Here is a 23,111-nt window from a genome sequence, read left to right on the forward strand (position 1 = left end):
TGCGACTCAGCAGGGGGGAGCAGTGTCCCCGCTCCCGGCGTGGGGCAGAGTCCCCATCTCAACGCTGCCGGGGCCCGGGGTGGAGATCTCCAAAAGGGAGATAGGAGAGAGGAGGAATTTCCCGTTTAGTCAGTGCAAAAAAAACCGAGCAGAGCCCCCGGGCGAGTCCGGGTGGGAGGTGGGGGGTTGCCGGTGAGAAATGCCGCGTGCTCCGTTTGGCCGGCTGTCCCCCGGCAGCTTTCCCCGTTCGGTTCGGGGACAAAAGCCAAACATCATGGCAGGGTTTCGGCCGAGGGCGTCCCCGGGGCCTCCCTGGCAGGCAGAGCTCTCCTGGTGACCAGCGGCTGTGGAGGGGAGAGCAGGTTGCTCCCCTTTTCTCACACTGTCGTCTCCTGGATGTTTCTTTTTGTTTTAAGTCTTTTAAATTAAAATAAAAAAAACAAAAAAAAAACAAAAAAACAAAAAAAAAAAAAAAACCAAAAAAACAAAAAAAACAAAAAGCAGAAAAACAACAGAACAAATAAAAAGAATAAAATAAAATAAAAACTGCGCCGTTGTCCCAAGTGGATTCAAGTTTCTGGGTTTTATTTTTGTCTTCTCGAGGAATTTAAAGTCAGCCCAAAACTCCAGGCGGGGCAGGGGGGATGGGGAGAGGAGGTACAGCAGGTATAGCAAGGTGCCCTGCAAAGGCAGAGAGAGACCGTCCCGGGTGAGAAGCAGGAGCCCTGGCTGTCATGTCCCACCCTGTCCCACCCTGTCCTCCACTTCCAGCCCTGAATTTAAAGCCACCATGGGAATGTCCCTTCTGAGCAGCCCACCACAGGCTCACCTTAGAGAGAAGTCAGCAAGCACGCTCGGCGGGTCAATCAGAAGGATGCTCTGGGCAAGATCTGTTCACTTCAAACCATGAGTCTATACAGCTGCAAGAGGAGAGCGTGTTACCAGCATGCTGCTGAGCCTCAGGTGTGCCTGCCTGTCCCCTTGCCACCCTCTTGGCTGTCCCCTCGCCACCCTCTTGGCTGTCCCCTCATGGTACCTTTTGTGATAAATGCAGAGGCAGGGCAGCCTGGCTATCGTGTCCCCCTGCAGCAGCTCCTCCAGGCAGATCACGCACTCGCCGGCGTCCTTGGTCAGCACGTCATCTGGGAGGGGAGGACAGGGCAGCAGTGAGACAGGGACCACCAGAGCACTCCCCTCCCTGGGATGGAGCAGAGCCCAGGGTCACTGCCGCGGGGGCAGCGGGGATGGGGTGGAATGGCAACAGTGCTGGGAAACACTGGCAGGAGGCTCCTGTGGAGGGCATGGGTCTGGGGCATCTGGAGTGAACACAACCCTTATCCTGGCTTCCAAAAATCACCAGCCAGTGGGGGGTGAGCACCACTCCCACACTAGTGTCAGGAGAGAGGTGGGAGATGCCGGAGCTGGAGCTTGCAGCCCAGTGCTCAAGGCCAGCAAGGAGGGGAGGAAGGCAGTGACCCTTTGGGGGACAGCCCAGGAGGACACATGCCAGCAGGGCTCCATCTGGCACCACGGGGAGGGGAGGGGGCCCCCTCGGGGTAGGGGGCTGTTACAAAGGAGCCTGAAAGCAAAAGGAGCAAGGCTTGAGCCATGACAGGGGAGCAGAGTGGAGCAGCACCATCCTGCCAGAGCACAGCCCCCTTGGGAAGCCCAGCCAAGCCGCCTGCCCGCAGCAAAGGGCTCTTCAGCCACCCGGAGCCTCCCAGGGTGGCAGGACGCCGTATCCCCCACACAGCCTGGCCCTTACCGTTGTAGGAGAGGCGAGGTTTGCTCAGACACATGATAAAGTGCATTTCCATTTCGTCAGAAGCCACAGATTTGGAGCAAATGGGGCACTTGAAACCTGGAAGGAGAGCAGAGAGACGAGCCCTTAGCGAGGGCAGCAGGAGTCATCCACCCTGCATCCCGGGGAATCCCTGGGGCCATGGGGGGCACGGCAGCAGGCAGCCCCTCACCTGCTGCCTGCATGGTGACCCTCACCCCACACAGCACCCGCTGGGCACCCGCTCATCCTGCGCCAGCCACCAGCAGCCGCCAGTGTGGGGACAGCCACCGAACAGGGACAGCCGCCGAGCCGGTGCGCTGGCCGTCCCTGTGCCCGCCGCACAGAGGGCACGGACAGCATGCCAAGGCACTGCACACGTGGCCATCAGCTGCTGCCAGGCCTTAAAGGGCGAGCAGCAGCCTGGGGCACGCAGCACCGAGCCACTGGCAGTGCATGGGCACGTCCCTGTGCCTGGACAGCGCTGTCCCTGCTGCCAGAGCTCAGCACCGCATGGCTGAGCCAGAAAAGCTGCAAGGAAGGAGTTTTTTCTAAGGCTGCATGCAGCACAGGACTGGCAGATTGGAACCTCAAAGACAAATGGCTGCTTTGTACAGCTTTTCACAGAAGTGAAGTGGGTGCTCACCCCTCTGATGCCAGCCTGCCTCCCCAGAAGCAGGGGGACACTGCAGGCTGATGAGCCAGCTTGACCTTGGCCCTGCCTGGTGATTTGGGCTCTTGGATGAAGCTGGATGGGATGCCCAGATCTGCTCTGTGACCTTGCTTGGGGTGGTGCAGGGTGTCACACCGGTGTCACACCTGCTCGAGCCATGCAGACCACCATGGCATCACCCCCAGCCCCACTGAGTGAGGCTGTCCAAATGCAGTTTGCAAGCCCCAAACTCACAAGGAGCAGAACCCCAAGCAGCCCTGTAGGTCACCCCTCTGGGATCCCCTGCCCTTCCACTGCAGCCTGCTCAGGGCCACGAGGTTTGTCACTGCCCAGCAGAGCAGCGCAGCTCGAGCCGAACACGCGCGTGCCACCACCACGGGTTTGCACCAGAATATCCAGCAATTCCCTGCCTGCAGAGAGGGAGAGGGTAATTTAAGGATCTGCCTTCTAAAAGCAGATCAGGTTTGACTGCAGTGCTGCTTAAGAGCTTTCTTCATATATATGCAAAGGCTGCTCAGGAATGAAAAGAAAAAGAATGTATACAAATTATCTAAGGATGAATCAGGTTCTTCTTTGCCACCATGTGGATGTGGACAGGGCATTTTTTTTTTTTTTTGCTTCTTGTAAGAGACAAAGTACAGGGTGGCTTTAAGGAGAGGCAGCTCAGACCTCTGCTGTGCAAACAGCCTCTGTAACTTCTCAACACTCCAGTGCTCATTAGCAGCAGTGATAAATACAGTTCACTTCCCAGGTCCTTGGATCCTGCCCCTCCAGAGTGCTGTTATTTCTCAGGAGGGTGCAGCAAGGATGAGCACTATGGATGGTATGGGATTGGCTCTAAAAGGACCTGCTAAAAGAAGAAGCCTCAAGCCCAGCAGTCCTCCAGTGGGGTGTCCTGCTGGCTGCAGCACTGCCACCCTGGGAACAGATCCCTGCCCAGCCTGGCTGAGCCACAGGGTGCCTGCTCTGAGTCCAGCCCCAACTGCACCAAGCCCCAGGCGATAGGGCAGTGCTGCAGCCAGGGCCTCGTGGGCAGCAGCACCGATCTGCCTCCTCCTCTCCAGCCTAATTTTACTCCTGACCGATTTATACCTTGTGGCAGCCGTGCCCATTAGCTGAAGTCGTTGGTTTTTTCCTCCTCCCAAGTGTTTACCCGCCCAGTGTATTTATAGCGTGGGTAGCTCAGATGGCCTCCCAGGCTGCCTGCTGCGAGACCCAGCCGGCCTCCCCTTGCCAGACACCCTCCCGGTGCCCCTCTCCCCTGGCAGCCCGCCTGGTCCGGCCCTGTCCCCGCCTGAACTGCTCCAGCCTGGCACGGAGGGGCTGCCAGCGCCACCGGCACCGGTCCTGCCGGGAGCTCTGGGCACTGCTTCCAGCAGCACCTCCCTGGAACGGCTGCGAAGGGCTCCCTTTGGAAAAGGCATTTTGTCTGCAACCTCTGTGTCAGGGCACGGCGTTTGTAGAGGTTCAGTACTGTTCCCTGAGCCGTGTGTGGGCAGACCTCGTTTCCTCTGGTCCCCCCTTTTCTGTGCCAATGTGTTATTTTAATCAGCTGTCCCAGATCTGCCAGCTCCGGCAGCACCCGAAGGGATCCTATGAGACGTGCAACCAATGTAAAGGGAAAAGGCCCCAGATGAAACTGCCTGGGCTGTGGCTGCCAGGGCATGGCTGCTAGCAAAGCAGCAGGGACAGGCAACGAGCAGGGTCCTCTGCAGGCTCAGTGAGCGGCTGCTGCTGTATCTCCAGGCCTATTTGCTAGCTGGGATAGGTTTAGCACGGTTATAAATAGCTGGCATGAACACTCCTCATGCTCCTCACCGCTCCCTGGGCAGCTGGCTGGGGCACTAGGACTCCTGACACTGCCACAGCCCTGTGGCAAGGACGTGGGGACATCGGGCAGACAGAGGGGCCCAGGCTCAAGCCACAGCACGTATGTGGCATCCTCCAGCCAGACAGGTCTGGGGGCTGAGCCAAGTGCAGAAGCACACACACACTTTTCTGGCTCTGAATTTCATAAGATGGAGGGGGGGAAAAAAGGAAAGATGAATATGCAGTTCATAAATTCCCAAGTTTGAGCAGGAGAGAGGAGCTGGTGTGGAAAGGCCCCCAGGGCGGGGGGCTGCCCTGCACCCCAGCTGTCGGCACAAATACTTGACATTGCAAAAGCAACTGCTCGTGTTTCCCTCCATGGCAGGCACAGGAGCCCACCACCAGAGGGAAAGGGGAGGCAGAGGTGAACTCCCCACCCCTCCTCCAGGTCACCTTTGGGTGAAGGTGACAGGCAGAGAAGCAGTGAGGCCAGGAACAGCCAGCACCAGGCAGCAGCAGGCACCAAGCCCGGTGCCTTGGAACATCCCTTCACAGCTCAGGCAGGAGCCTGTCCCGAGGATGAAAAAGCTGCTCTCCACATGGCCAGCCCCCTCCAGGCCATGGTATTTTCCACATTCCCCGAAATCCCCATTAATTTATCCTGCCTAAGCTGCCAGCCGGAGCAACGCAGGAGATTACATTTTGACAGCTGCTCATGGAAAATTCAGCTCCCTTCCTCCTCCTCAAGCCCTTTATGTCCTCCTCCCACATGCCTTAAAAAAAAAAGAGAGGAAGGGCCCAGCTATTCCTCCTTGCCTGGGCCTCCCACACCCATGGGGAGGCCCGGGGGTTGCTCCAGGGAAAGGCCATGGACACTTCCCCCCCCTCCCAAGGCATCTGGTGCAGCTGGTGATGCTCCTGCCCACGGCACATTAAACCTGAAGCTGGCACTGTCACCTCATGCAGAAATGTGTGGGCAGGTAGCAGCTCCCAACAACAGCAAGTGAAGAAGAGGAGGGTGCTGCAGGAAGGGGGCTGGCTTGGAAAGGCAGGTTCAGGTCGAGACCTGGCCTCCTGTACCTTGCAGGAGACTTTGAGAAAGCCAAGGGCTTTGCAGGGCTGTGAGACAGGCTGGCAGGTGATCTAATCTCTCCAATGGCCTGGTCTAGAAACCAGGAGCAAGTGGCGCTGGTGCTCTCCAGAGGCTGCTACCCTCTGAGTATTTTTAGGAAGGTTACATGGTTAATTTTAGAGAGTTGGGCACAGCAGAGCTGGGAACCTCTGAAAATCTCCACCCCGTGCTATGAATGCTGAAAATGTGGTTAACCCTCACAGTGCCAAAAGCAGAGTCACAGAACTGCAAGGATTTTAGTGATGGTGGCAGGATCCAGACACCTTTCCAACTAATTTCTAAGTATCCCAAACAGAGCTGATTCTAGAGCTGGGATAGGAATTTCACTCCTGCCTACTGAGCAGTACAACAGGGTGAACCACACTGTGTCCTGAGATTAGAAGTGGCTGCTTCCTTTGGGGGAGTGAGACCACGTCCACAGGAGCTGCCAGCCTGTCCCAGATCCAGGGAGAGGCATGTGCCATGTCTGCCTTCACCTGCCAAACCCTCCTCCTGCTGGCTGTGCCTCCAGGCAGATTGCTTAAAGGCGGTGGTGCCATCAGGAGCAGCCCTGGCAGGAGGACACCGTGGCTCTGTCACTGGAAGGTGGCTGACATGGAGAGCAGCAGCTTTTCCACTGCACAGCACCTCCAGCAGTGGGAGGAGAACACCAGTGGGGATGATGTGCCCTGAAGGCAGGAGGAAGCAGCAGCCCAGGCACAACAGCCCACACAGCATTCACCAACTGGATCCTGGTTGCCCAGTCTCCCACTACTGCCATGGGATAAACCAGGAGCCCTGGGAGTGGAGGCAGCAACACAAACTCCCCAAAATGTGCCTGACCCAGGAGGGATCCCTTCCCTGGTGCCCAGCACCCCACAGGACACCTGGAGAGCCAGGGAGCTTGGGTAAGCTCCAGGCTGCCTGATGATCGTGCAAGATTTGGAAACCTCAGCTGCACAGCCCATCTCCATGTCTCCAGAGAGCATCCTGGGCTCTCAGCCAAGGGAGCTGGCTTAGACCAGGTGAGGGTGCATCCAAACATGAGATACAACCAGGGAATATTTGGCCCAAGCATGGAGTCCTGGTGCCTCCTCCTTGCTGAGTAACCCATGAGCATCCCACCTTCCACCAGGCTTCCCTAACACTGCCAGCTGAACCAGCAGCATGTGGAAGCTGGAATACATGGATTCATCTTGGAAAAACTTAGACTAATGACTGAGGAGGAGGGAAAGACTGAAGGACTTTCAGTCCAAAGCATGTGGGGTTGGGTGAGGCAAAGGGGTTCCAAGTCCTCCCCTTCCTTTACCCCTTGAGGACTCCAGCACAGCCACAGGAGGGAAGAAAGGATCAGGGAGGAGTTATCCTCTATGTTAGCCAAGTGAAGGAAATCTGAAGAGCCAAACCCAAATCCCTTTGGGTTTAAAGCGGCCTCATTTTTTTAAAGTGATGGTCACAGAGCAGCACATTGGAGATGGCACAGGGATGCACAGAGCACCTCCCCAGCACTGGGGCACAGCAGGGACTGGCAGCTGAGCACTCCATGAGTGTCCCCTGATGAGCGGAAGCACCATGGAAGTGATGCTCTGCCAGCCTCAGCCATGCAGGAGGCAGCACCAAGTGCCTGCAGGTCAGGGCACTCTGCAGAACCAGCCAGGATCCACCTCCCCTGCAGAAGGAATTGGCATCAGCTGCAGGGGCAGAGGCAGGAGCCAAGGTCCAAGGCAGCCCTGCTGCCCCAGCAGGACTCAAGGCACTGGGTGAGCTCTACCATGCTGGGCTATTGTGCAGCACAAGGGCTGACACGAGCAGGGACACGTAGGCAGGAAGGAGTAAAGCACTTAAGCTGCCTCATTTGCCAGCTTTGAAAAGGGAGCGTCCTTCCTCCTCATTCAAGGCTGCAGAGAGGCTGGAGAGCACAAAAGATGGGCCCAGGGTGGAAATAAGATATCACACCTTCCTGGGGGTGGAAGGAGGCAGGGCTGGGGATGCCAGTGAACCAGCTCCAGATGATCAGCCAAGCAGGGGATGTGGCTTGGAAAGAAACTCAACCATTTGGATGGCACATCTCTGGATGGCAGTGCTTGGAAAGAAACTCAACCATTTCTGCTGCCTTGGCAGAGGGATGGTCTTGCTCCATCCCCATCCCACCCCACCACTTCCCTGCTGATTGAGTCAGCTCAGCTTGCTGGGAAGGCAGAAAAGAAATGTTTGTAATATGAAAGCAGCACCCCAAAAAGAAGCTACTTCAGTGCAAGGCCAGGTTTTCCAAGGTCTAAGAAAAGCTGTTCCTGGTGTGCAGTAGCCCCTGGCAAAGGCCACATGTGGCAGCTGTCTGCTGTCAGGTCAGCCACACACCAGCCAAGGGTGGCAGGGATGTGCCATGGAACACCAGGCTGGCCAAGGGCAGCACAATCCTAATGCTCCAGGCATTGTGCTTTGGAGACACCTCTGTTCACTCCCACCTGACTCAAGCCACAGAGATGTAGCAGCAAGGACATGGCATTAGCGCTTCAGGTGGGATGTAGGGAAATCACTGGGGTCAGGGAGATGCAGGACACAGAGCAGAGGGGCTGGGTGACACATCACAGAAACCCAGTGCTAGCTTGCAGCAAGCCAGGAGGCAAAGCTATTTCTTTTTTAGCCAGTTGGGTTCTTATGGAGGTGGTGGGGGAGGATGGGAAGAAGGAGAACAGATTGCAATTCTGGGGCTGAGGAAAGCTGGAGAGTTGCAAAGGAGCAGGAGACACAGGAGAGGGAACCCCACAGGAATATTTGCTCCAGAGCACCCAAAGCTATTGATTCTCAGCAGATGGGCACACCAAAGCCTTACAAAACAAAGAGGCCTGGTTATATGGTCACTGGATGTCCAGACACCAAGTACCCTCCTTGCCTGACATTGTTTGAATGGTGACCCTTTCATGGTTGCAATGGCAATTTTTGAGCAGAAGTACCTAAGCTAAAGACAGAGATCATCTCCCTCATATAGCTCAGGCTATACCGCAGGATCAGTTCCCCCAGTCTGGATGAAAAAGGCAACTTCTCAGGGTCACCCTGTCTTCTGGCAAGTCCTAGTTTACTGCAGAAACACCCCCCCAGCTGCTGGGAACAGGTTTCATAAGTATGTGTAGCCCAAACCTAATTTTAGCACGCCAGAGAAGAGCAAAGTCAAGCAGAGGGGTCCTGGGTGATAGCCCAGCAAAGGCATTAAAACCTCCAACTCCTGCTGTCGGGCTGCAGGGCTCACATTTACCAAATTACAACCTACCCAGGGCTCCTGCTAGTCACAAAACAGGTCTGGGGCCATGGCATGGCTCAGGAGAACTGCAGGGATGCTCTGGTGCTGCCTCCATGCCTCTCAAGGGTGCTCAAATCCACTGCCCAGAGCGGACAAGGATCCTGCAGGCACACCAGGGAATCTCCAAAGGGTTTGCCTGAGTGCCTGCTTTTTTCCTCCCACCATAGGAAGGAGGAGGCCCAGCCAAGGCCCTGCTGAGGGCAGCAATCATTGGCAAGATGCACAGAGCCAGCAGGGTGTGAGGGGTCCCAGGTGCTGAAATGAAGGAGCTCTCTGGCAGCACACTGGGATGCAGCAATTTGGAAACCAGAGCAGGAAGGGGCAGAATGTGGCACTTTGGCTTGGCAGGGCTGGGAGGGAGCAGCAAGGCAGTGTCACGTGGGGACTGTGGGGTGAGTCATTTCTGACTAAGACATCCGCTGGGGAGGCACCCACGGAGTCCCCACCGCCAGGCTCCAGCACTGAGGAGCTGCCAGCGGAATTCCCGCTTTTGGAAAGGTTGAAACACCAAAGGCTGACCTGAGCCACTCCCAAACCCAGCTGGATCTGACTCCACAGGGTGATTTGCTTCCTGACCCCTGGGTTTTCCCGAAGTACAAAACTTGTACTTGTGCTCTGATGCTGCCGAGGTTCATCATGCCTCATCTTCAGATGATCTCGTGGGAGGATGATGGGACACTCCAGAGGCACATGATGACATGCCCTGGCTTTGTGATGCTGGGACTATGGCCAAGCACTGATGGCACCCACATACCCTTCCTGCCAGGGGTGATCCCAAACAGCTCCTGGGACACCTCCTCCCCAGGCATTCCACAGCAGCACTGCATAAGGAGCACCATGGAGGGTGTCTTTGTGCCTGGGCCATGGTGGCAGGATCACTGAGGCAACTGCTGTCCATCAGTGCAACATCCCCAACCCTTGGGGTGCATGAAAAGAATGACACATTGCTTTTTTGGGGTGGAGAAAGGGCAATTTTTATGTAGTGGGCAGCAATCAGAGCATAAAAGACACACAGAGCTGCACCCACCCACAAGAGTGCATGGCTATGGAACACTTGTGGACTGTTCACAGTGGTTATTTCTGCAGAAAGACAAAAAAAAATTGAAATTTTTCCACTACTGGAAAAAAAAAATCTTAGTGAGGAGCATGCTGCAGAGGAAGCCCTGACCTCACCTGCCCCTCACATGGAGGAAGGGCTGCATGGCACAGAGCATCTCCCTGCTCCCCAGGAGAGGCTGTGATTGCTGAGGGACACTCAGTGAATGCCCCAGGCTACCAGGACAGCAGCAAGGGGAAAAGAGCAGCTGCAAAGCTGAGGGTGATCACCCTTGTCTGTTGTACTCGGTGCAGAAGGGGAGGGATTCTCCACAGCACCCAGACAGGCAGCATGAGCACTGCTTTGACAGCCAAAGGCCAGGGATTTGGGAAGGAAATCTATGTTGAGGATGGGGATACACCTCTCCAGAGCTTCCCAGCTGCCTTTGGAGCATGGAGGAGGCTGGCAGACAGAGCCAGCTTTCTGCAGCCCTCCAAACACAAAGCACAGCATCTCAGAGGAATGGGCCCCTCAGAGAGTGGCAGGGTCTGCCCACGCTGGATCCTGCTGGAGGGGGCAGGAGGGGCTCCACACTGTGCCACAGGCAAGAATAACCCGGCCCAGGTGCCCCACCTTATCTGTCCTTTTGCTTCATCATGTGCCAACCTCCAACATGAAAAGGGCTCCTTCTGCAGAAGGAGACAGTGGGGCTGCAGGTGACAAAAATCCCAGACAGCTGTGGAGTATGAAGCTCTCTCTTCCCCATCACAAAAGGCAACAGCCAGAGGAGCAGAGTGTAACTCCACTTCCAGAGCCAGGCAGGGCCTTGTGAAGCAGCATCTTCCTATGAAACGTTCACCCAGGACTGGGTGCAGGGTGCCACCTGCTTTGTACCTGTCTACAGGGAGGAAAAAGAAATCAAAGGAATCTAAAAAACCCTCAGAAGGGTAAGATCCAGGCAAATAGCAGACTTCAAGGGCTGTGAAATCAGGCACAATAAATAAGCAAATGGACATTAGTTTCAAAGCAGCAAGATCTGACTGGGGATGAGCTGAAATGCCAAGGCAGCCAAGGCAGGGTGCTCAGCCTCAGCCTGTCCTGCTCAGCACCAGCTTACCAGAGGTTTGGCTCCAAAACTCATCTCAGCCCAGAGTGACTTGACCTCCCTGCAGACAATAACTTGGGCATCTGCCTAGAGCCAACCTCACCTCCTTTTCCCTGGCTACACATGTCCAGGCCTTGGATGCATGGATTGAAAGGTGGATCTAATTCCCCTGCAGCACTTCTGATGAAGTGCAGCTCCATCACCTTGTAGGAAGAGCTCCCAAATGAATTACTGCAATTACCCCAGCTGCAGGAGAAATTGCAGCTTTTCCCCTCACTGGTGACATAGGCTTCTCCAAAAAACAATCCCTCAAATGCTCACCACCCCAAGCTGTAATGCAACCATCCAGGATGTGAAGAGCAGAGCCCCTGGCACCACTCTCAAATCACTGAGCTGTGATCAGAGAAACTCAGAGCCATGGTGAAAGCCAGGGGGAGAAAAAAGAAGGCAAGGCAGCTTTCAAGGGAGCAACAGGCAAAAAGACACAGAGGACATGGAAATGCCAGTGGCCTCATCCTGGAAGGACATAAAATGCTGGGCAGGGACATGGGACAGGGTCAGCATCACTGAGTTCTCCTGCCTGACTGCTGCTTTCCCCCTCTTGTGTTGCAGGCAGCTGGCCTCTAAAAATACCCACTGTTGTCACGCTGTCCTGCCTGCTTGGGCCCGGAAACTGCTCTGAGCAGCTTTCAGTTCCATTCTTCATCTGCACTGCTGTGCTTCCCTCACCAGGATCTGTCCCAGCCCCTCTCCTGTGCCTGGCAGGTGACAGTCTCTCTGGATCTGTGGCCATAACTTGACATAAACTCAATTAACCAAGGGTGCTAACAGGGAATATACAACCCTGGGAAATTTTTGCTAGGGTTGCTGAAACTAGCAAAAAGGAAAATATTTCTACAGCATCTCTCTGCTTCTCTACAAAACACCACAAGACTGTTCCAAGGCTCACAGTCTAATTTCATGCCACTGATGGCAACCCCACAGCTACATGAGTGTGCACGAGCACAGGGAGTCACAAATTTCCCAAACTCATTGAGCCCATGACACCAGCAGGGTCAGCCTGGTGCTGATGCTGGCCAGCTCTGGCCTATAGGGAAGGAGGGGAGAGAAGGGTCAGCTTCACCTCAGAGGTGCAGCACAGCCTCTGTAATGGTGAGGTCCATCCCCAGTGGCAAAACACACCCTGGATGAACACCCTCAGCTGCCCACAGACCCACACTGGGTCTGAGTGATGCATCTGCTTGGGTTCAGCTGGTGGCACATGGCACAAACCTGGAGGCACAGGGACCTCAGCGGGCAGCACCAATGTATCCAACCCCTGCCAGCAGCACAGAAATCAGCCATGAAGATCTGCCTGCTGCTTCTCTGGCCTTTCCTTACACCTTCCTCAGATCCCAGATTCTAGGGACCTGCAGCGGGCTGGAAAGTTAAACCATGACAAGGGAGAAGCAGAGCCTGTCCCCCAGCACAGGCACTGCCCTCCCCTGGCTGCAGCCCAGCAGGGCAGGAAACCTGCCAGCAGCGGGCTCTGCCCACGGAAACGCTGTGCAGCAGCATGAGAAGAGGCCCCAGGCAGCAGAGCTTCCTGAAGCTGCACCTCCAGCAGCCTCCCATCACAAAGCACTCAGCAAAAGCATTCAGGCACACAGCACCTGCAAGGGACAGCAGGAGCACCCCTGGGGGGACTCAAGCCCCCAGTGGGTTCACCCCCATTTGAAACCTGCCTGGTGGAACTGGTGCAGAGAGGACATTTAAGGGCAGCTTTAACCAGTCTTGCTCTATCTGAAATTAAAAAATTGGTGTCCCTACAGGGGGAGGCTTGTTGTACCCTGATGTACAGCGAGGCCAAAGCAGGTGGGCAAAGCGCTCTGCATCAGGGCCTGCTGCTTTACTTGGCTGCTCATGTACATCACTCCCAAGCCCTTGTGATTTCAGTTTTCAAGGGAACCAGGAGAAAGCCAGGTCACATTTACTCAAAACCAAGTACTCAGCACATCTGGGGTTTTGGTGTACCAGGGGCAGATGCCACAAAATGCATCTCGTGGTTGCCCACCATCTGCTTGGGGCACCACAAGACTGGTCCCTGCAAAGGGAATTTATCTGGAGAGCCCTTTGCTGCCTGTCTGATCTGTCACATGAGATATTACATCGGAGGGGGAAAGAAAAAAAGCTTCTTTTTTTCTCCTCCTCCAAAGTGGGCTTTTCTCCCTCCCTGCGCTTCTCTTGAAATTAATTTTCAGCATTTAGCAGCATTTTCCCATGACTCTGTGCGTCTGCCTTGGCCAGGTGCCAGCCTGATACTGCTCCTCCACCAAAGATGTCTGTATCTGATTGATCCTCCGGCCAGTGAATGGGAGAGAGAGGAGAGAGAAGCCTTAATAGCACATTAATAAATAAGAGAAGCCTTTATGGTTATTCCAGTCACCGGAACAAACATCTCAGCAAAACAAACCAGCATGGGATAAACTTACGTCACAGGCTGGGAAGACAATCCTGGCTGGGAAGTGGGTCAGCCCAGGAGCACGAGAGCATCATCCTCAGCATCTCTACAAGATACATGAGTGCAAGAGGGAGAGGGCACCCAGCTACCCTGTGCTGATTTATGCACAGGTCTATAGAGCAGAGAGCACAGTTAATGTGCACAGGAATTGGTGCCTCGCTCCTGAGGGAAGCAGCTGGGATTTCAGAGGGCACTGGGGAGGCAAAGGCAGAGCAGAGACAGCCTGAGCTTGCTCTCACTGGAGCCTGAAGATAACTGCTGCCACCGCCGGCCCCGCACGCACCACGCCAGCATTGACGCACTCCAACTTCAGCTCCAGCCTGGGTGTGCACTAAAGTGCCTCTGAGCCTCCCATCTTCAGGTGTTCAGCACTGTGATCTTCCAAGGCAGCTTCTGCCTCTTCCCCCTGTCTCAGGTGGATGGTGCCCAGCTGGCTCAGAGAAGGCAGAAGCACAAACACATCCTCTCCAGACCTGGAGAGCCCAAGAGCTGAACACCACCACTGTGGGGAGTCACCAGGACTGTTTCTGCACCCACTACCCAAATGATCCACAGGTCTGGCAGTGATGCAGGTGCTTGACCTGGCTGTCAGACAGTAACGAGCACCAAACCCACAAAAAGATGTTTTAAGAACAGTAATCTTTGGAAATTTCCACTAGCAAAAATAGATTCAGAATGGCAAGTTCGTGCAGACCTTGGGGTGCCCTTCCCCTGGCCCAGCTCCTGAAAACGGGGAGGGAGGCACATATGATGTCTGCATGTTGAAACATAGATTCAGTTGGAAGGGAACCACAAGGATCATCAAGTCCAGCTCCTGGCCCTGAACAGCACAACCCCAAGAATCACACCATGTGCCTGAGAGCCTTGTCCAAATACTTTCTGAGCTCTGTCAGATTTGGTGCTACAATCACTTCGCTAGGGAATCTCCCATTGCCCAACCACACTTCGGGGAAAAACCTTTTCCTAACATCCTGTGTAAACCTCCCTTAGCAGAGCTCCATGATGCTCCCTTGGATCCTGCCAGTGGTCACAGAGAGCAGAGATGGGTGCTGACCCTCCAGTGTCCCTCCTGTGGAAGCTGCAGCCCACCATGAGCTCTGCCCTCCGTCTCTTCTCCAGGCAGAACAAGCCAGGTGACCTCAGCTGCTCCTCATATGGCTTCCCCTTTAGACCCTTCACCATCTTCATGTCCCACCTCTGGATGCCCTCTCACAGCTTTATATCCTTGTATTGTGGTACCTAAATCTGCACACCAGACCTGAGGCGAGGCCACAGCAGTGCAGAGCAGGACAAGCACCTCCCTTGAGCAGCTGGCAGTGCTGTGCCTGACACACCATGGGACACAGTGGGCCCATGTTAGCTCCCAGAACACACTGGTGACACTGGTGGCAGGACAGTCAGGGCTGAGAGCAGCTGAGCAGCAAGCTACAATTCAGCCTTCTCATTCTGGTGGAGACTTCAATAGCAGGACTTTCTGAAGAGCAAGGATTGCCAGGCACCAGTGAGAAAAGGCTCAGGACTCAAAGCTGTGGGAGCACAGCAAGGGTTCACCACAGACAGGCCTGTTCCCAGCTTGCAGAGACTGGAGCAGCCCCACACAGGAGTGCACACACACCTTGAGCTCACCCTCCAACAAACAAGCCCTATTTCCCACCCTGTTACTCTGGAGCCAGACTGAAGAGCACTTCCAGCCTTTTTTGCTCTCAAACTGTGCCTGGAGAAGGACTCAGCCCAGCACCCTGGCTGCCATCTCTGCACTAAAATCCCTCCCATCTTCCTCAGGCTGGGGCCTCATGCTCCAGGAAAGTGCTGCTGAGAGAACACAGTAGCTCCTTTGGCACAGAAAGCCTCCTGACACTGGTGCTACCAACATCCAGGACAAACAGGTTGCTTTGTCAGTGCACAGCAAGACTGTGACACTGCTGGTGGTACTGCACAGGAGGATAAGCGAGGCGTTTCCTTGGGCTAGCCAGCAGACAAGGAGATATGGATTTATTAGAGCTTCACTCAAGGGCTTTGGGTGATGAGTGGGATTTCCAGATAAACTTTAAGCTACTTACAGCCTCTGCAAACTCCTTTAGATCCTCTGATGAATAACATGAGAGACACTGAGAGAACCACACAAAGCTGGAGACATGCAGCACTAAACCACACATCTCCCTTTTCTCCCTTCTTCTCACTATCCTTGGCTTTACTGAGAACTCCTAAATAGTCATAAACCTACAGAGGCAGGGTCAAGTGCTATAGGCAAATTCCAAAGTTGTGCAAGACGTGTCTTTTCCACTCATGGAGGTCAAGAAGTAGATCTCAGAAACCCTGGGCAGACAGGGAAATCCCAGAGCAGTTTTGGGTGGTGCTAGAACAGTTACATTGCTTGTGTAAGGCAGGCATGCCTTGGGAAAATCCCCATCAGGAATCAGGACTCACCCACACAGGTGCTGTCCACTCAAAGGAAGGGACAAGCTCCACCATAATGTCAGAGCTCCTTGCCCACCCCATTTGGAAGATATATGCAGGCTTCACTGTTCACAAGAGCAGCAGCTCTCCTGCCCTCATCCTGGGACAGGCCAGAGGCCATCAGCATCTCACTGCTCCTCCAACTCAGGCATCCCAGCAGCCACAGTGGAGCCCAGAGGGAATCAGCAGTGGGCTCTTCTCACTGGCCAGCCCCATGCACAGCACCTTACAGTGATGCTGCAGCATTCACTGGCTTTGGGGACCACTTTGCAACCTCCCTCTGTACAATCCTCAGCACAATCCTCCTCTCTTCCTCCCCAGGCACACCTAGCTCTTCTGCAGGCCTTCAGCTGCAGAGAGGGGAAGGAGGGACACCAAGCAGGGAAGAGAGCTCAGCCTGCCCCAGCTCACTCCTCAGGGTCCCTGCTGAGGGGCCTGATGAGCCATGAAGCAGCACAGAAACTCTGCATGGCAGACGTAGGAAGCAGCGAGGCGCCAAGACTATCCGTGTGCTCCCGTTATCACAGGCACGCTGCTGCAACAACAGCACCTTATCACTGCCCTCGAGTCAGAGCTCCTCCCTGTCCCACTGAGGACCCCACAGAGCTCAGCTTGCACTTTGAGCTCCCAGCTCATCCCCCAAACCCAAGTGCTCCCTGAAAAATGTGAATGCAAGAGAACAGCACCATCCAGGTCTCCAGACAGGGGCAGGCAGGGCAAGAATCCACTCTCCAGCCCTGTTATCCACAGGGTGTGGGGGCTCCTCTCCTCAGTAGCACAGCAGCTCAGGCAGATCTCAGGGATCCCATGCCTCATGCTGAGTGGGTTTGGCACGTCGGCGGGTCCCCTCATCCCCACCCTCGAGCCATCCTCCAAGGGAGCAGGGACAGTCACGCGCAGCAATGTCAAAGCTCCTCTCCATTTACCAGAGCACTGCTGCTTCAGCACTTTCCAGTGGCTAATGGAGTGGCTCAGCACCACGAGAGGAGCAGGTCGATGGGGAGGCAGGGGGGAAGACACAAGTAGCTCCTGACTGCCCTGCTGGAGGTTAACCAGCTGCAACGGGAGATTAACAGGAATTTCAGCAATCTTGCGGTGGCTTACTTCCCCCCTTCCCTGCAGTCTCCAAATCCTTCATTAACTTCTTACACTAAGAGAAGAAGAGTGCAAAAGTTAAATGAGCTCTGACAAGTTACAAAAGGGTTTTTAAGCATACTCCACTCCTTTTGCTATTAATTAGGAACGAAGAAGCACCACCGGGAGAGGCTTTGGTACAGAGTGAACAGCTCTTGCTGCTGCCCGTGCACGCCTCAGCTCAGCTCAAATGCTCTCAGAGGGCCCCAAAAGAGGCACCAGAGAAACCCAGTTCTTGCAGCACTTCCCACAGCTCACGCTGCAATCTTTCAAGGACACCGTGTTTAACTTCGCAGCACTGCACTAACTCACTCCAGTGCCTGGAAAACAGCTCACTCCATTTTGCAGCTGGTTTATTTTTCTGAGCAGGCTTTTGCCTCTCAGCATTGCAGTTTAAAATGTAACTGATACTCTCTGACCAACCACTGTGAGCTGCAGGGTGTTTCTGTAACGAGACCCTCCTCACTCGAGCACCAGGCATAGCAGAAGCCCCCCTGGCCCTCATTCCCACAGAGGCTTGTGGAATACCAGGAAGGATGCTGTGCCTTCATGTCTCTCTCTATGTTTAGAAACCAGAGCAGCAGCACAGTCTGTGCAAGGTCATAGAGCAAGAAGGTTTGCAGGAGCACTTGGTCTCAACTCTGGTGCCACATGCCAGCTCTCTCCATCTGCCAGGGAGCATGGCAAGTGCCTGGCTTATCCAGATCAATAGGAATCAGACCTGGGATGCAATGCAAGACACACAGCTTCCATCGAACAGAGAACAGCAGCCCCGGGAGACTGGGCAAAGCAAAAAAAAAAAAAAAAAAAAAAAAAACCAAAAAAAAAACAAACCCTCAAGATTTTTTTCTTTTCCCAAGAAGTAGGAAAATGGGCCCCACGAGACTCTTCTTGCACTTTGTTCTTATCCACTGCTTCAGTGTCAGGCCTTCCTGAAAATGAGGCATTGTCCCAAGGCATATTATGAAATTCCCAGACCACGTCACACAAGGAGAACACAGCATTTGCGAGGGGGACGGGTGGGAGAGAAATCCCAGACTATTCCAGGAAATACAAGGAGACATCCCTGAAATGACTTCCCCTCCAGCCAGGAGGGGAAGGGAGGACCTCCCACCTCGCTCCCTGTACCCAGCCAAAACTAGGTCAGTGACACAGCCCTGCTTGCAGGGAGAGCTCCTCTCCAGACACCAGGACGCATGGAAGAGTCCAGCCAGGAGGGTGAAGGGGGTAACCTTGCCCCTTCCCACAGCCTGACACGTTTCCTGTAAGAGAGCCCAGCTGGCCTCCCAGCCCTGTCAGAGAGGCAGGCAGTTCCTCCTCTGCTTCCTCCTAAGCAGCACAACCCTGCCAGCTGGCTTGAAAGAGAAAACCCACTCTGGCCTTTCCCTGGCCCTTTATCAGACAAAACAAAGGGGGAAAAAAAAAAAGATCCCCACACCTTGCTTTCAAAGGCTTTCTCTGCTTCTTTCCCAGTTTCTAAGGCTATGAATTGCTACACCCGACTGGCAGCCCTCACACACCTTCAGAAGAGACAAGGTGCTCAACCTGGTTGCAAACCCAAGGTCTTGAGCTACAGCACCCTCAAGGCCACTGTTCCCCAGGTCAAGGGGGGATGGGGTGGGGGTGCCACATCCACTGCTTCATATCCTAGAGCCAAAACACCTCCCTTCCAGAAAACCTCCTCCCTTCACAACCCCTTCCCTCCCTTGACCTTGACACAGATGCCAGCTCCAGCATGCACCCACCCGTCTGTGCCGGGGAGGGGATGGGGACGAGGGTCCAAGAGGGGGTCAGCTCCCCCTTCCCGGCCGAACCGCGCCCACCGCCGCCCCCGAACACCCACGGAGGGAGGGAGGGGAAGCCGGGGGAAGGCTCCGGGGAGCCGGCACTCACCGCTGTGCGAGCTGAACCACCGCGGTGCGATGTGAAGGGGCAGCGCGTCGGCCAGCGAGGCCCTGGCGCCCAGGTACAGCATCCCGTCTCTATGGTGACCGCCTCCCGTCTCCTGGAAACCGTTGCCATGGGCGTACGTGGAGTCGGAGCCCGGACCGCCGCCGCCGCCGCCCGGGGCCCGCTCGGCCTCCCCCGCCGCCCGTGCCGCCGCCGCGTACAGCCCGAAGGGGACGGCACCGGCCGCGGCCGGGTCCATGCCCATGCCGGCCACCGAGCTGACGGAGCGGCTGCGCAGCCCCATCGCGCCGCCGCCGCCGCCCGCCCGGTAATGGCCGAAGGGGGGCGGCCCCCCCCCCTCCTCCCGGCGGCGGCACGGCGCTGTCATCCGTCGACACCCCCGGGAAGGGGCCCCGCGAACGGGTCGCCGTGCTCTGCTTGCCCCCCATGTGGGCACCGCCGGGCCGGAGGGAGCCGAGCGACAGCCCCCCGCGGGGAACGGGGCCGCGCCGCCCCCGCTGGGAGGCGAGAGGGGGCGGAAGGAAGCGGGGGGGCGCGGGGAGCTACGGGCGAAAACCCATCCCCGCCCCAGGCATCCTCCCCCCGCCGGGCCCGCAGGGGCGAGGGCGCCCCGAGTCCGCCGCCGCCACCGCCGTCACCCCCGGCGGAAGCCGCCGAGGGCTCCGGGGCCGCGGAGCGGGGAGGGAGCGGCGGGGGAGGGGGGGGCTGGACGCCGGCAGGGTCGCTCCGCCCGCCTCGCTGGTGCCCGGGGCGCGGCCGGGAGCCGGGCGCGGATCAGCTGCGGCCCATGGGCGGCGGGGGCGGTGGGGGCGGCGCGCCCCGCTCCGCTGCGCTGCGCCGGGCACGGCCTCGCTGCGGCCGCCGCCTGGTGCTGGGCGCCGCGCCGGAGACAATAGCGGCCGGCAACACGCATGCTCCCGCCCCCGGCCCCCCCGGCCCGCCGCCCTTAACCCCTGCACCGCCGCCGCCCGGCGCTGCGCTCGCCGCCGCCGCGGGACGCGGAGCCGCCGCCGCACCGACGAGCGGGCGCTGCCCCCCGGAACACAACCCGCGACCCACACCACGCACACATCTTGCTCTGTAGCGGGGCTGCGACCACCCTCGGGCCTCTGCGGCCAGAGCCGCTCCGGAGAGGCCGGGACCGCACAGGAACCCCCCCCCTCGAGCCGTAGGACCCCCACCCCCACCGACTCCACGGGACTCGCTGCCCCGGTGCATCGGGCCGGGGGCGGGTGGGGGGTGGGGAACGACGGGACTACATATCCCAGCAGTCTCCGCACGGTGCCCCATAGTGCGCAGGCGCTGCGCAGGCTCCGCCGAGGCGGCCCAAGATGGCGGCGCGCTGGAGCAGCGAGAATGTGGTGGTGGAGTTCCGAGACGCCCAGGTCGGGGGGCCCGGGGGCTGCCGCATCACCGCGCCGCGGGGGCAGCCCCCGGCCGGCCCGTGACGAGCGGAGCGGGGGGAGGTCCCGGCCCGGGAGGGCTCGGCGGCCCCGCGGGGCCTTTCGGCGGCGATGGCCGGGGCTGAGGCGGTCTGCAGTCGTTTGCGCGGAGATAGCGCCTTAATTCACGGGGCGCTTAATTTCTAATCTTAATTAGGTCTTGTATTTTTTTTTAATACATTTTTAGGCCTAACATACGATATCGCCACTTCCCACACGTCTTTGCTCATTTCCTTTTACTGGAGGAGCTCAGGGCCGGCGTGGATGGGGCCCTGGGCAGTCTGGTCTAGTGAAAGATGCCTGCACATGGCGGGGGGCTGGAAAGAGAGGGGCTTTAAGGTCTCTTCCAACCCAAACCATTCCTTGGCTCTGTCACTTTTCACGGAGACTGTTACAACTACTGTCTCACTGCCAAATAAATTGCTGGGTGTCGCTTGATTAAAATAAAAAGTGGCTTATATTTTTTTGTGAATAGCAAAAAGGTCAGCTTTTGTTTTTGAAGCTGATGGTGATAGCAGAGCTCGGCTCAGAGTTTGTTTGTTCACGTGGTGTTGTAGAAGTTGTTGTTATATCCTTGGAAGTGTTCATGGCTAGGTTGGACAGGGCTTTGAGCAACCTAGTGAAGATGTCCCTGCCCATGAAAGGGATTTGGAACAAAATGATCTTCAGGTTCCTTCCAGCCCAAGCCATTCTAAAATTCTATGATTCTGTTCTAAGAAATGTGGAGGTTTAAGGTGTTGGCAATAGCTTAACAAAGCTAGATACAATGGGTGAACTATGAGATACTTCAGCAAGAAACCCAGAAAAATTACAAAAGTTCTGGAAGTTCTCTTGTCTCGTTTGTCCTCTTGTGCTGGAGCAGTAAGGGCTCTGCCTTCACCATTGCAAACAGAAGCACTGAATCCTTTCTGCTGCACCCAGCTTACCCCCTGTAAGCTCACAAAGCTTTTCACTTTTGTACCTCAAAAGCTCTGTATTAGTTTTCCTCCCAGAAATGTTAAAGCAGCCTCATCTGCTACTGAGGATTTGCCCTCAGGAAGCCAGGAATGAGATCTGAGGGTGCATCTTCCTCCATCACAGATTCATGTTGCATCTGGCTCAGGAGAGAGGAGGCCTCATGACTTTATTGCTTACTCATAATGTCTGGTGTGTGGGAGCAGGAGGGACAGGTGTTGCCACCCCAAGCTGCAGCAGTTGGTTTCAGTGTCACTCCTGCTCTGGCACAAACCTTGGCAGGGTGAACATGGGGCTTTCAGTCACTTGGCTTTGCTCTGGTATGATCTTCCTGGAGCTGTTCTGACCTGCCTGCTGTCCCACATGAAACCAGAGAGCTGCCAGACTGCTGCTTCAGGCTAAACTCGTTTATATATTTGTGTCTGAGCTTTTTTTTTAGGAGTCTGCAGGAACGTTTTTGCAGGTGGGAAACCTGAGCTTGAGAAATTGGAGTACCTTGGCTGAAATCATCCAGCACCAGTCTTGAGCTCTGCATGTAGGCCACACTATCTCCAAAATCTCTACCTTAAAAACAACCCAAATGGAAACAAGAATGAAAAGAGTGGGCAGCTGTGACATTTATAGCCAGTACACCTCTGCAAGCCCTGCAGTTGTCTTTGTTCAGTGTGCTGGAGTGTGTCATGAGAAAGCTGCAGCACCCCAACTGTAACACATCAGAAAATCACTGTGTGTTTTGGGGCCTATGTTACCTACAAGTGTCATTTTTCTGTCCAAGCTGACAGAGGTGGCAGTCTGTGTACTCTTCTGATTTAAACAGGAGCCACAGGCTCTTCTTGGGCTGTTGGCACTATCAAAAGGAGAGCAAAACTCACCCAGTTCTGAAATGGAACCATTTGTAGCAACTCAGTGTGTGGATGGGAGGTTAGGTAGGCAGGGAACTGGAATTGCTTGTTAAGGGTTTGCAGCTTTTGAAAAACAGCATAGCCATGGCAAATTGGGTTGGTGTGTTGTCTCTCAGGTGGAGGGAATGAAGGTAATTGGGAAACTAATGAAAGTTCAGACATAAAAAGGAGCTTTCTTTGGCTGGCCTAGCAGAAATCAATGCAATGCCATAGTAGATGCTTGAAGGCTGAGATGTTGCCTGGGCTGTGGGTTTAGAGCAAATTCTCAAATGTGCAGTGCTCCTGCTGTGCTTATTCATGTTGTTGTTGTTCATGAACAGCAGTTCTAGCTATCCACAGTGTTGTTTTGGGGTAAAAACTGCTTTCAGGTTGGTTTGTTCAGTTTCAAATCCCCCTTCTGGAAGGTTGTGCTGTGAAGACTGATGTATCACTGTTAAATGACAACAGTTTGTTTTTTATTTTCCTTTCCCTAGATAAGGCTCTTATATCATAGGGAGCTGTTTGTTGCTGTAAAACAACTTAATTTGTGACCCATCAGAGTAGCAGCCTGACATGTGAAACTTTTTACATCATTCTGATTGTTCATTTCATTCTATGATGCTTGGTGCCTGGAAAAAAGCAGTTTACCAGTGTTCATTATTGAAAACAATTTGTAAGGACTTAAGGAGATCCTAGTGCCAAAAAATAGGCAAATAGGAAAAATAAACTTGTATATGAAATTGCAATCATTTGAAATTGACATTTTTTTTTTTCTGTCTTGGGGAAAGATGGCTCCAACTGTATGAAATATGACTCCTGACTAGCTCTTCATCACATGAGAAAGCTCTGATTACTGTAGGGGCTTTAGTGATCCTCATTTTAATTTCTCAGAAGAAAAATGTGAACCATCTGGGAAAAGATCTTTCTCCTGTTGATTTGATTTGTTTGTTTGCTTGTTGCTTTTTTATATAGATTCAGTAACCTACTTTTTTGCAGGTTTTGTTCTGTGTTTTGCAAGGT

At 55.2% G+C, this 23,111-nt stretch overlaps 2 protein-coding genes across 5 annotated transcripts in view; one reads left to right on the forward strand and one right to left on the reverse strand.

The window, feature by feature from the left end:
- Nucleotides 1-564: 564 nt before the first annotated feature.
- Nucleotides 565-19,607, reverse strand: ZNRF1 (zinc and ring finger 1). Its single transcript, XM_059481660.1, is given in 6 exon segments — nucleotides 565-681; nucleotides 830-920; nucleotides 1,037-1,142; nucleotides 1,766-1,861; nucleotides 18,797-19,139; nucleotides 19,141-19,607. Coding segments are annotated over 5 exon segments (705 nt in total). The 5' UTR covers nucleotides 19,243-19,607; the 3' UTR covers nucleotides 565-681; nucleotides 830-862.
- Nucleotides 19,608-19,955: 348 nt separating this feature from the next.
- The window catches only part of WDR59 (WD repeat domain 59), a 47,903-nt gene continuing 44,747 nt past the window's right edge, over nucleotides 19,956-23,111 (forward strand). For all 4 annotated transcript variants that reach the window (XR_009419364.1, XM_059481711.1, XM_059481709.1 and 1 more), the window contains exon 1: nucleotides 19,956-20,199. Coding sequence is in view for 3 of the 4 variants with exons in the window: in XM_059481711.1 (XP_059337694.1) it covers nucleotides 20,146-20,199 (54 nt within the window). In the remaining variant the exon portion in view is untranslated. The remainder of the gene's footprint in view (nucleotides 20,200-23,111) is intronic.

This window comes from Ammospiza nelsoni, chromosome 13 (genome assembly GCF_027579445.1).
Source record: "Ammospiza nelsoni isolate bAmmNel1 chromosome 13, bAmmNel1.pri, whole genome shotgun sequence".
Taxonomy (NCBI): domain Eukaryota; kingdom Metazoa; phylum Chordata; class Aves; order Passeriformes; family Passerellidae; genus Ammospiza; species Ammospiza nelsoni.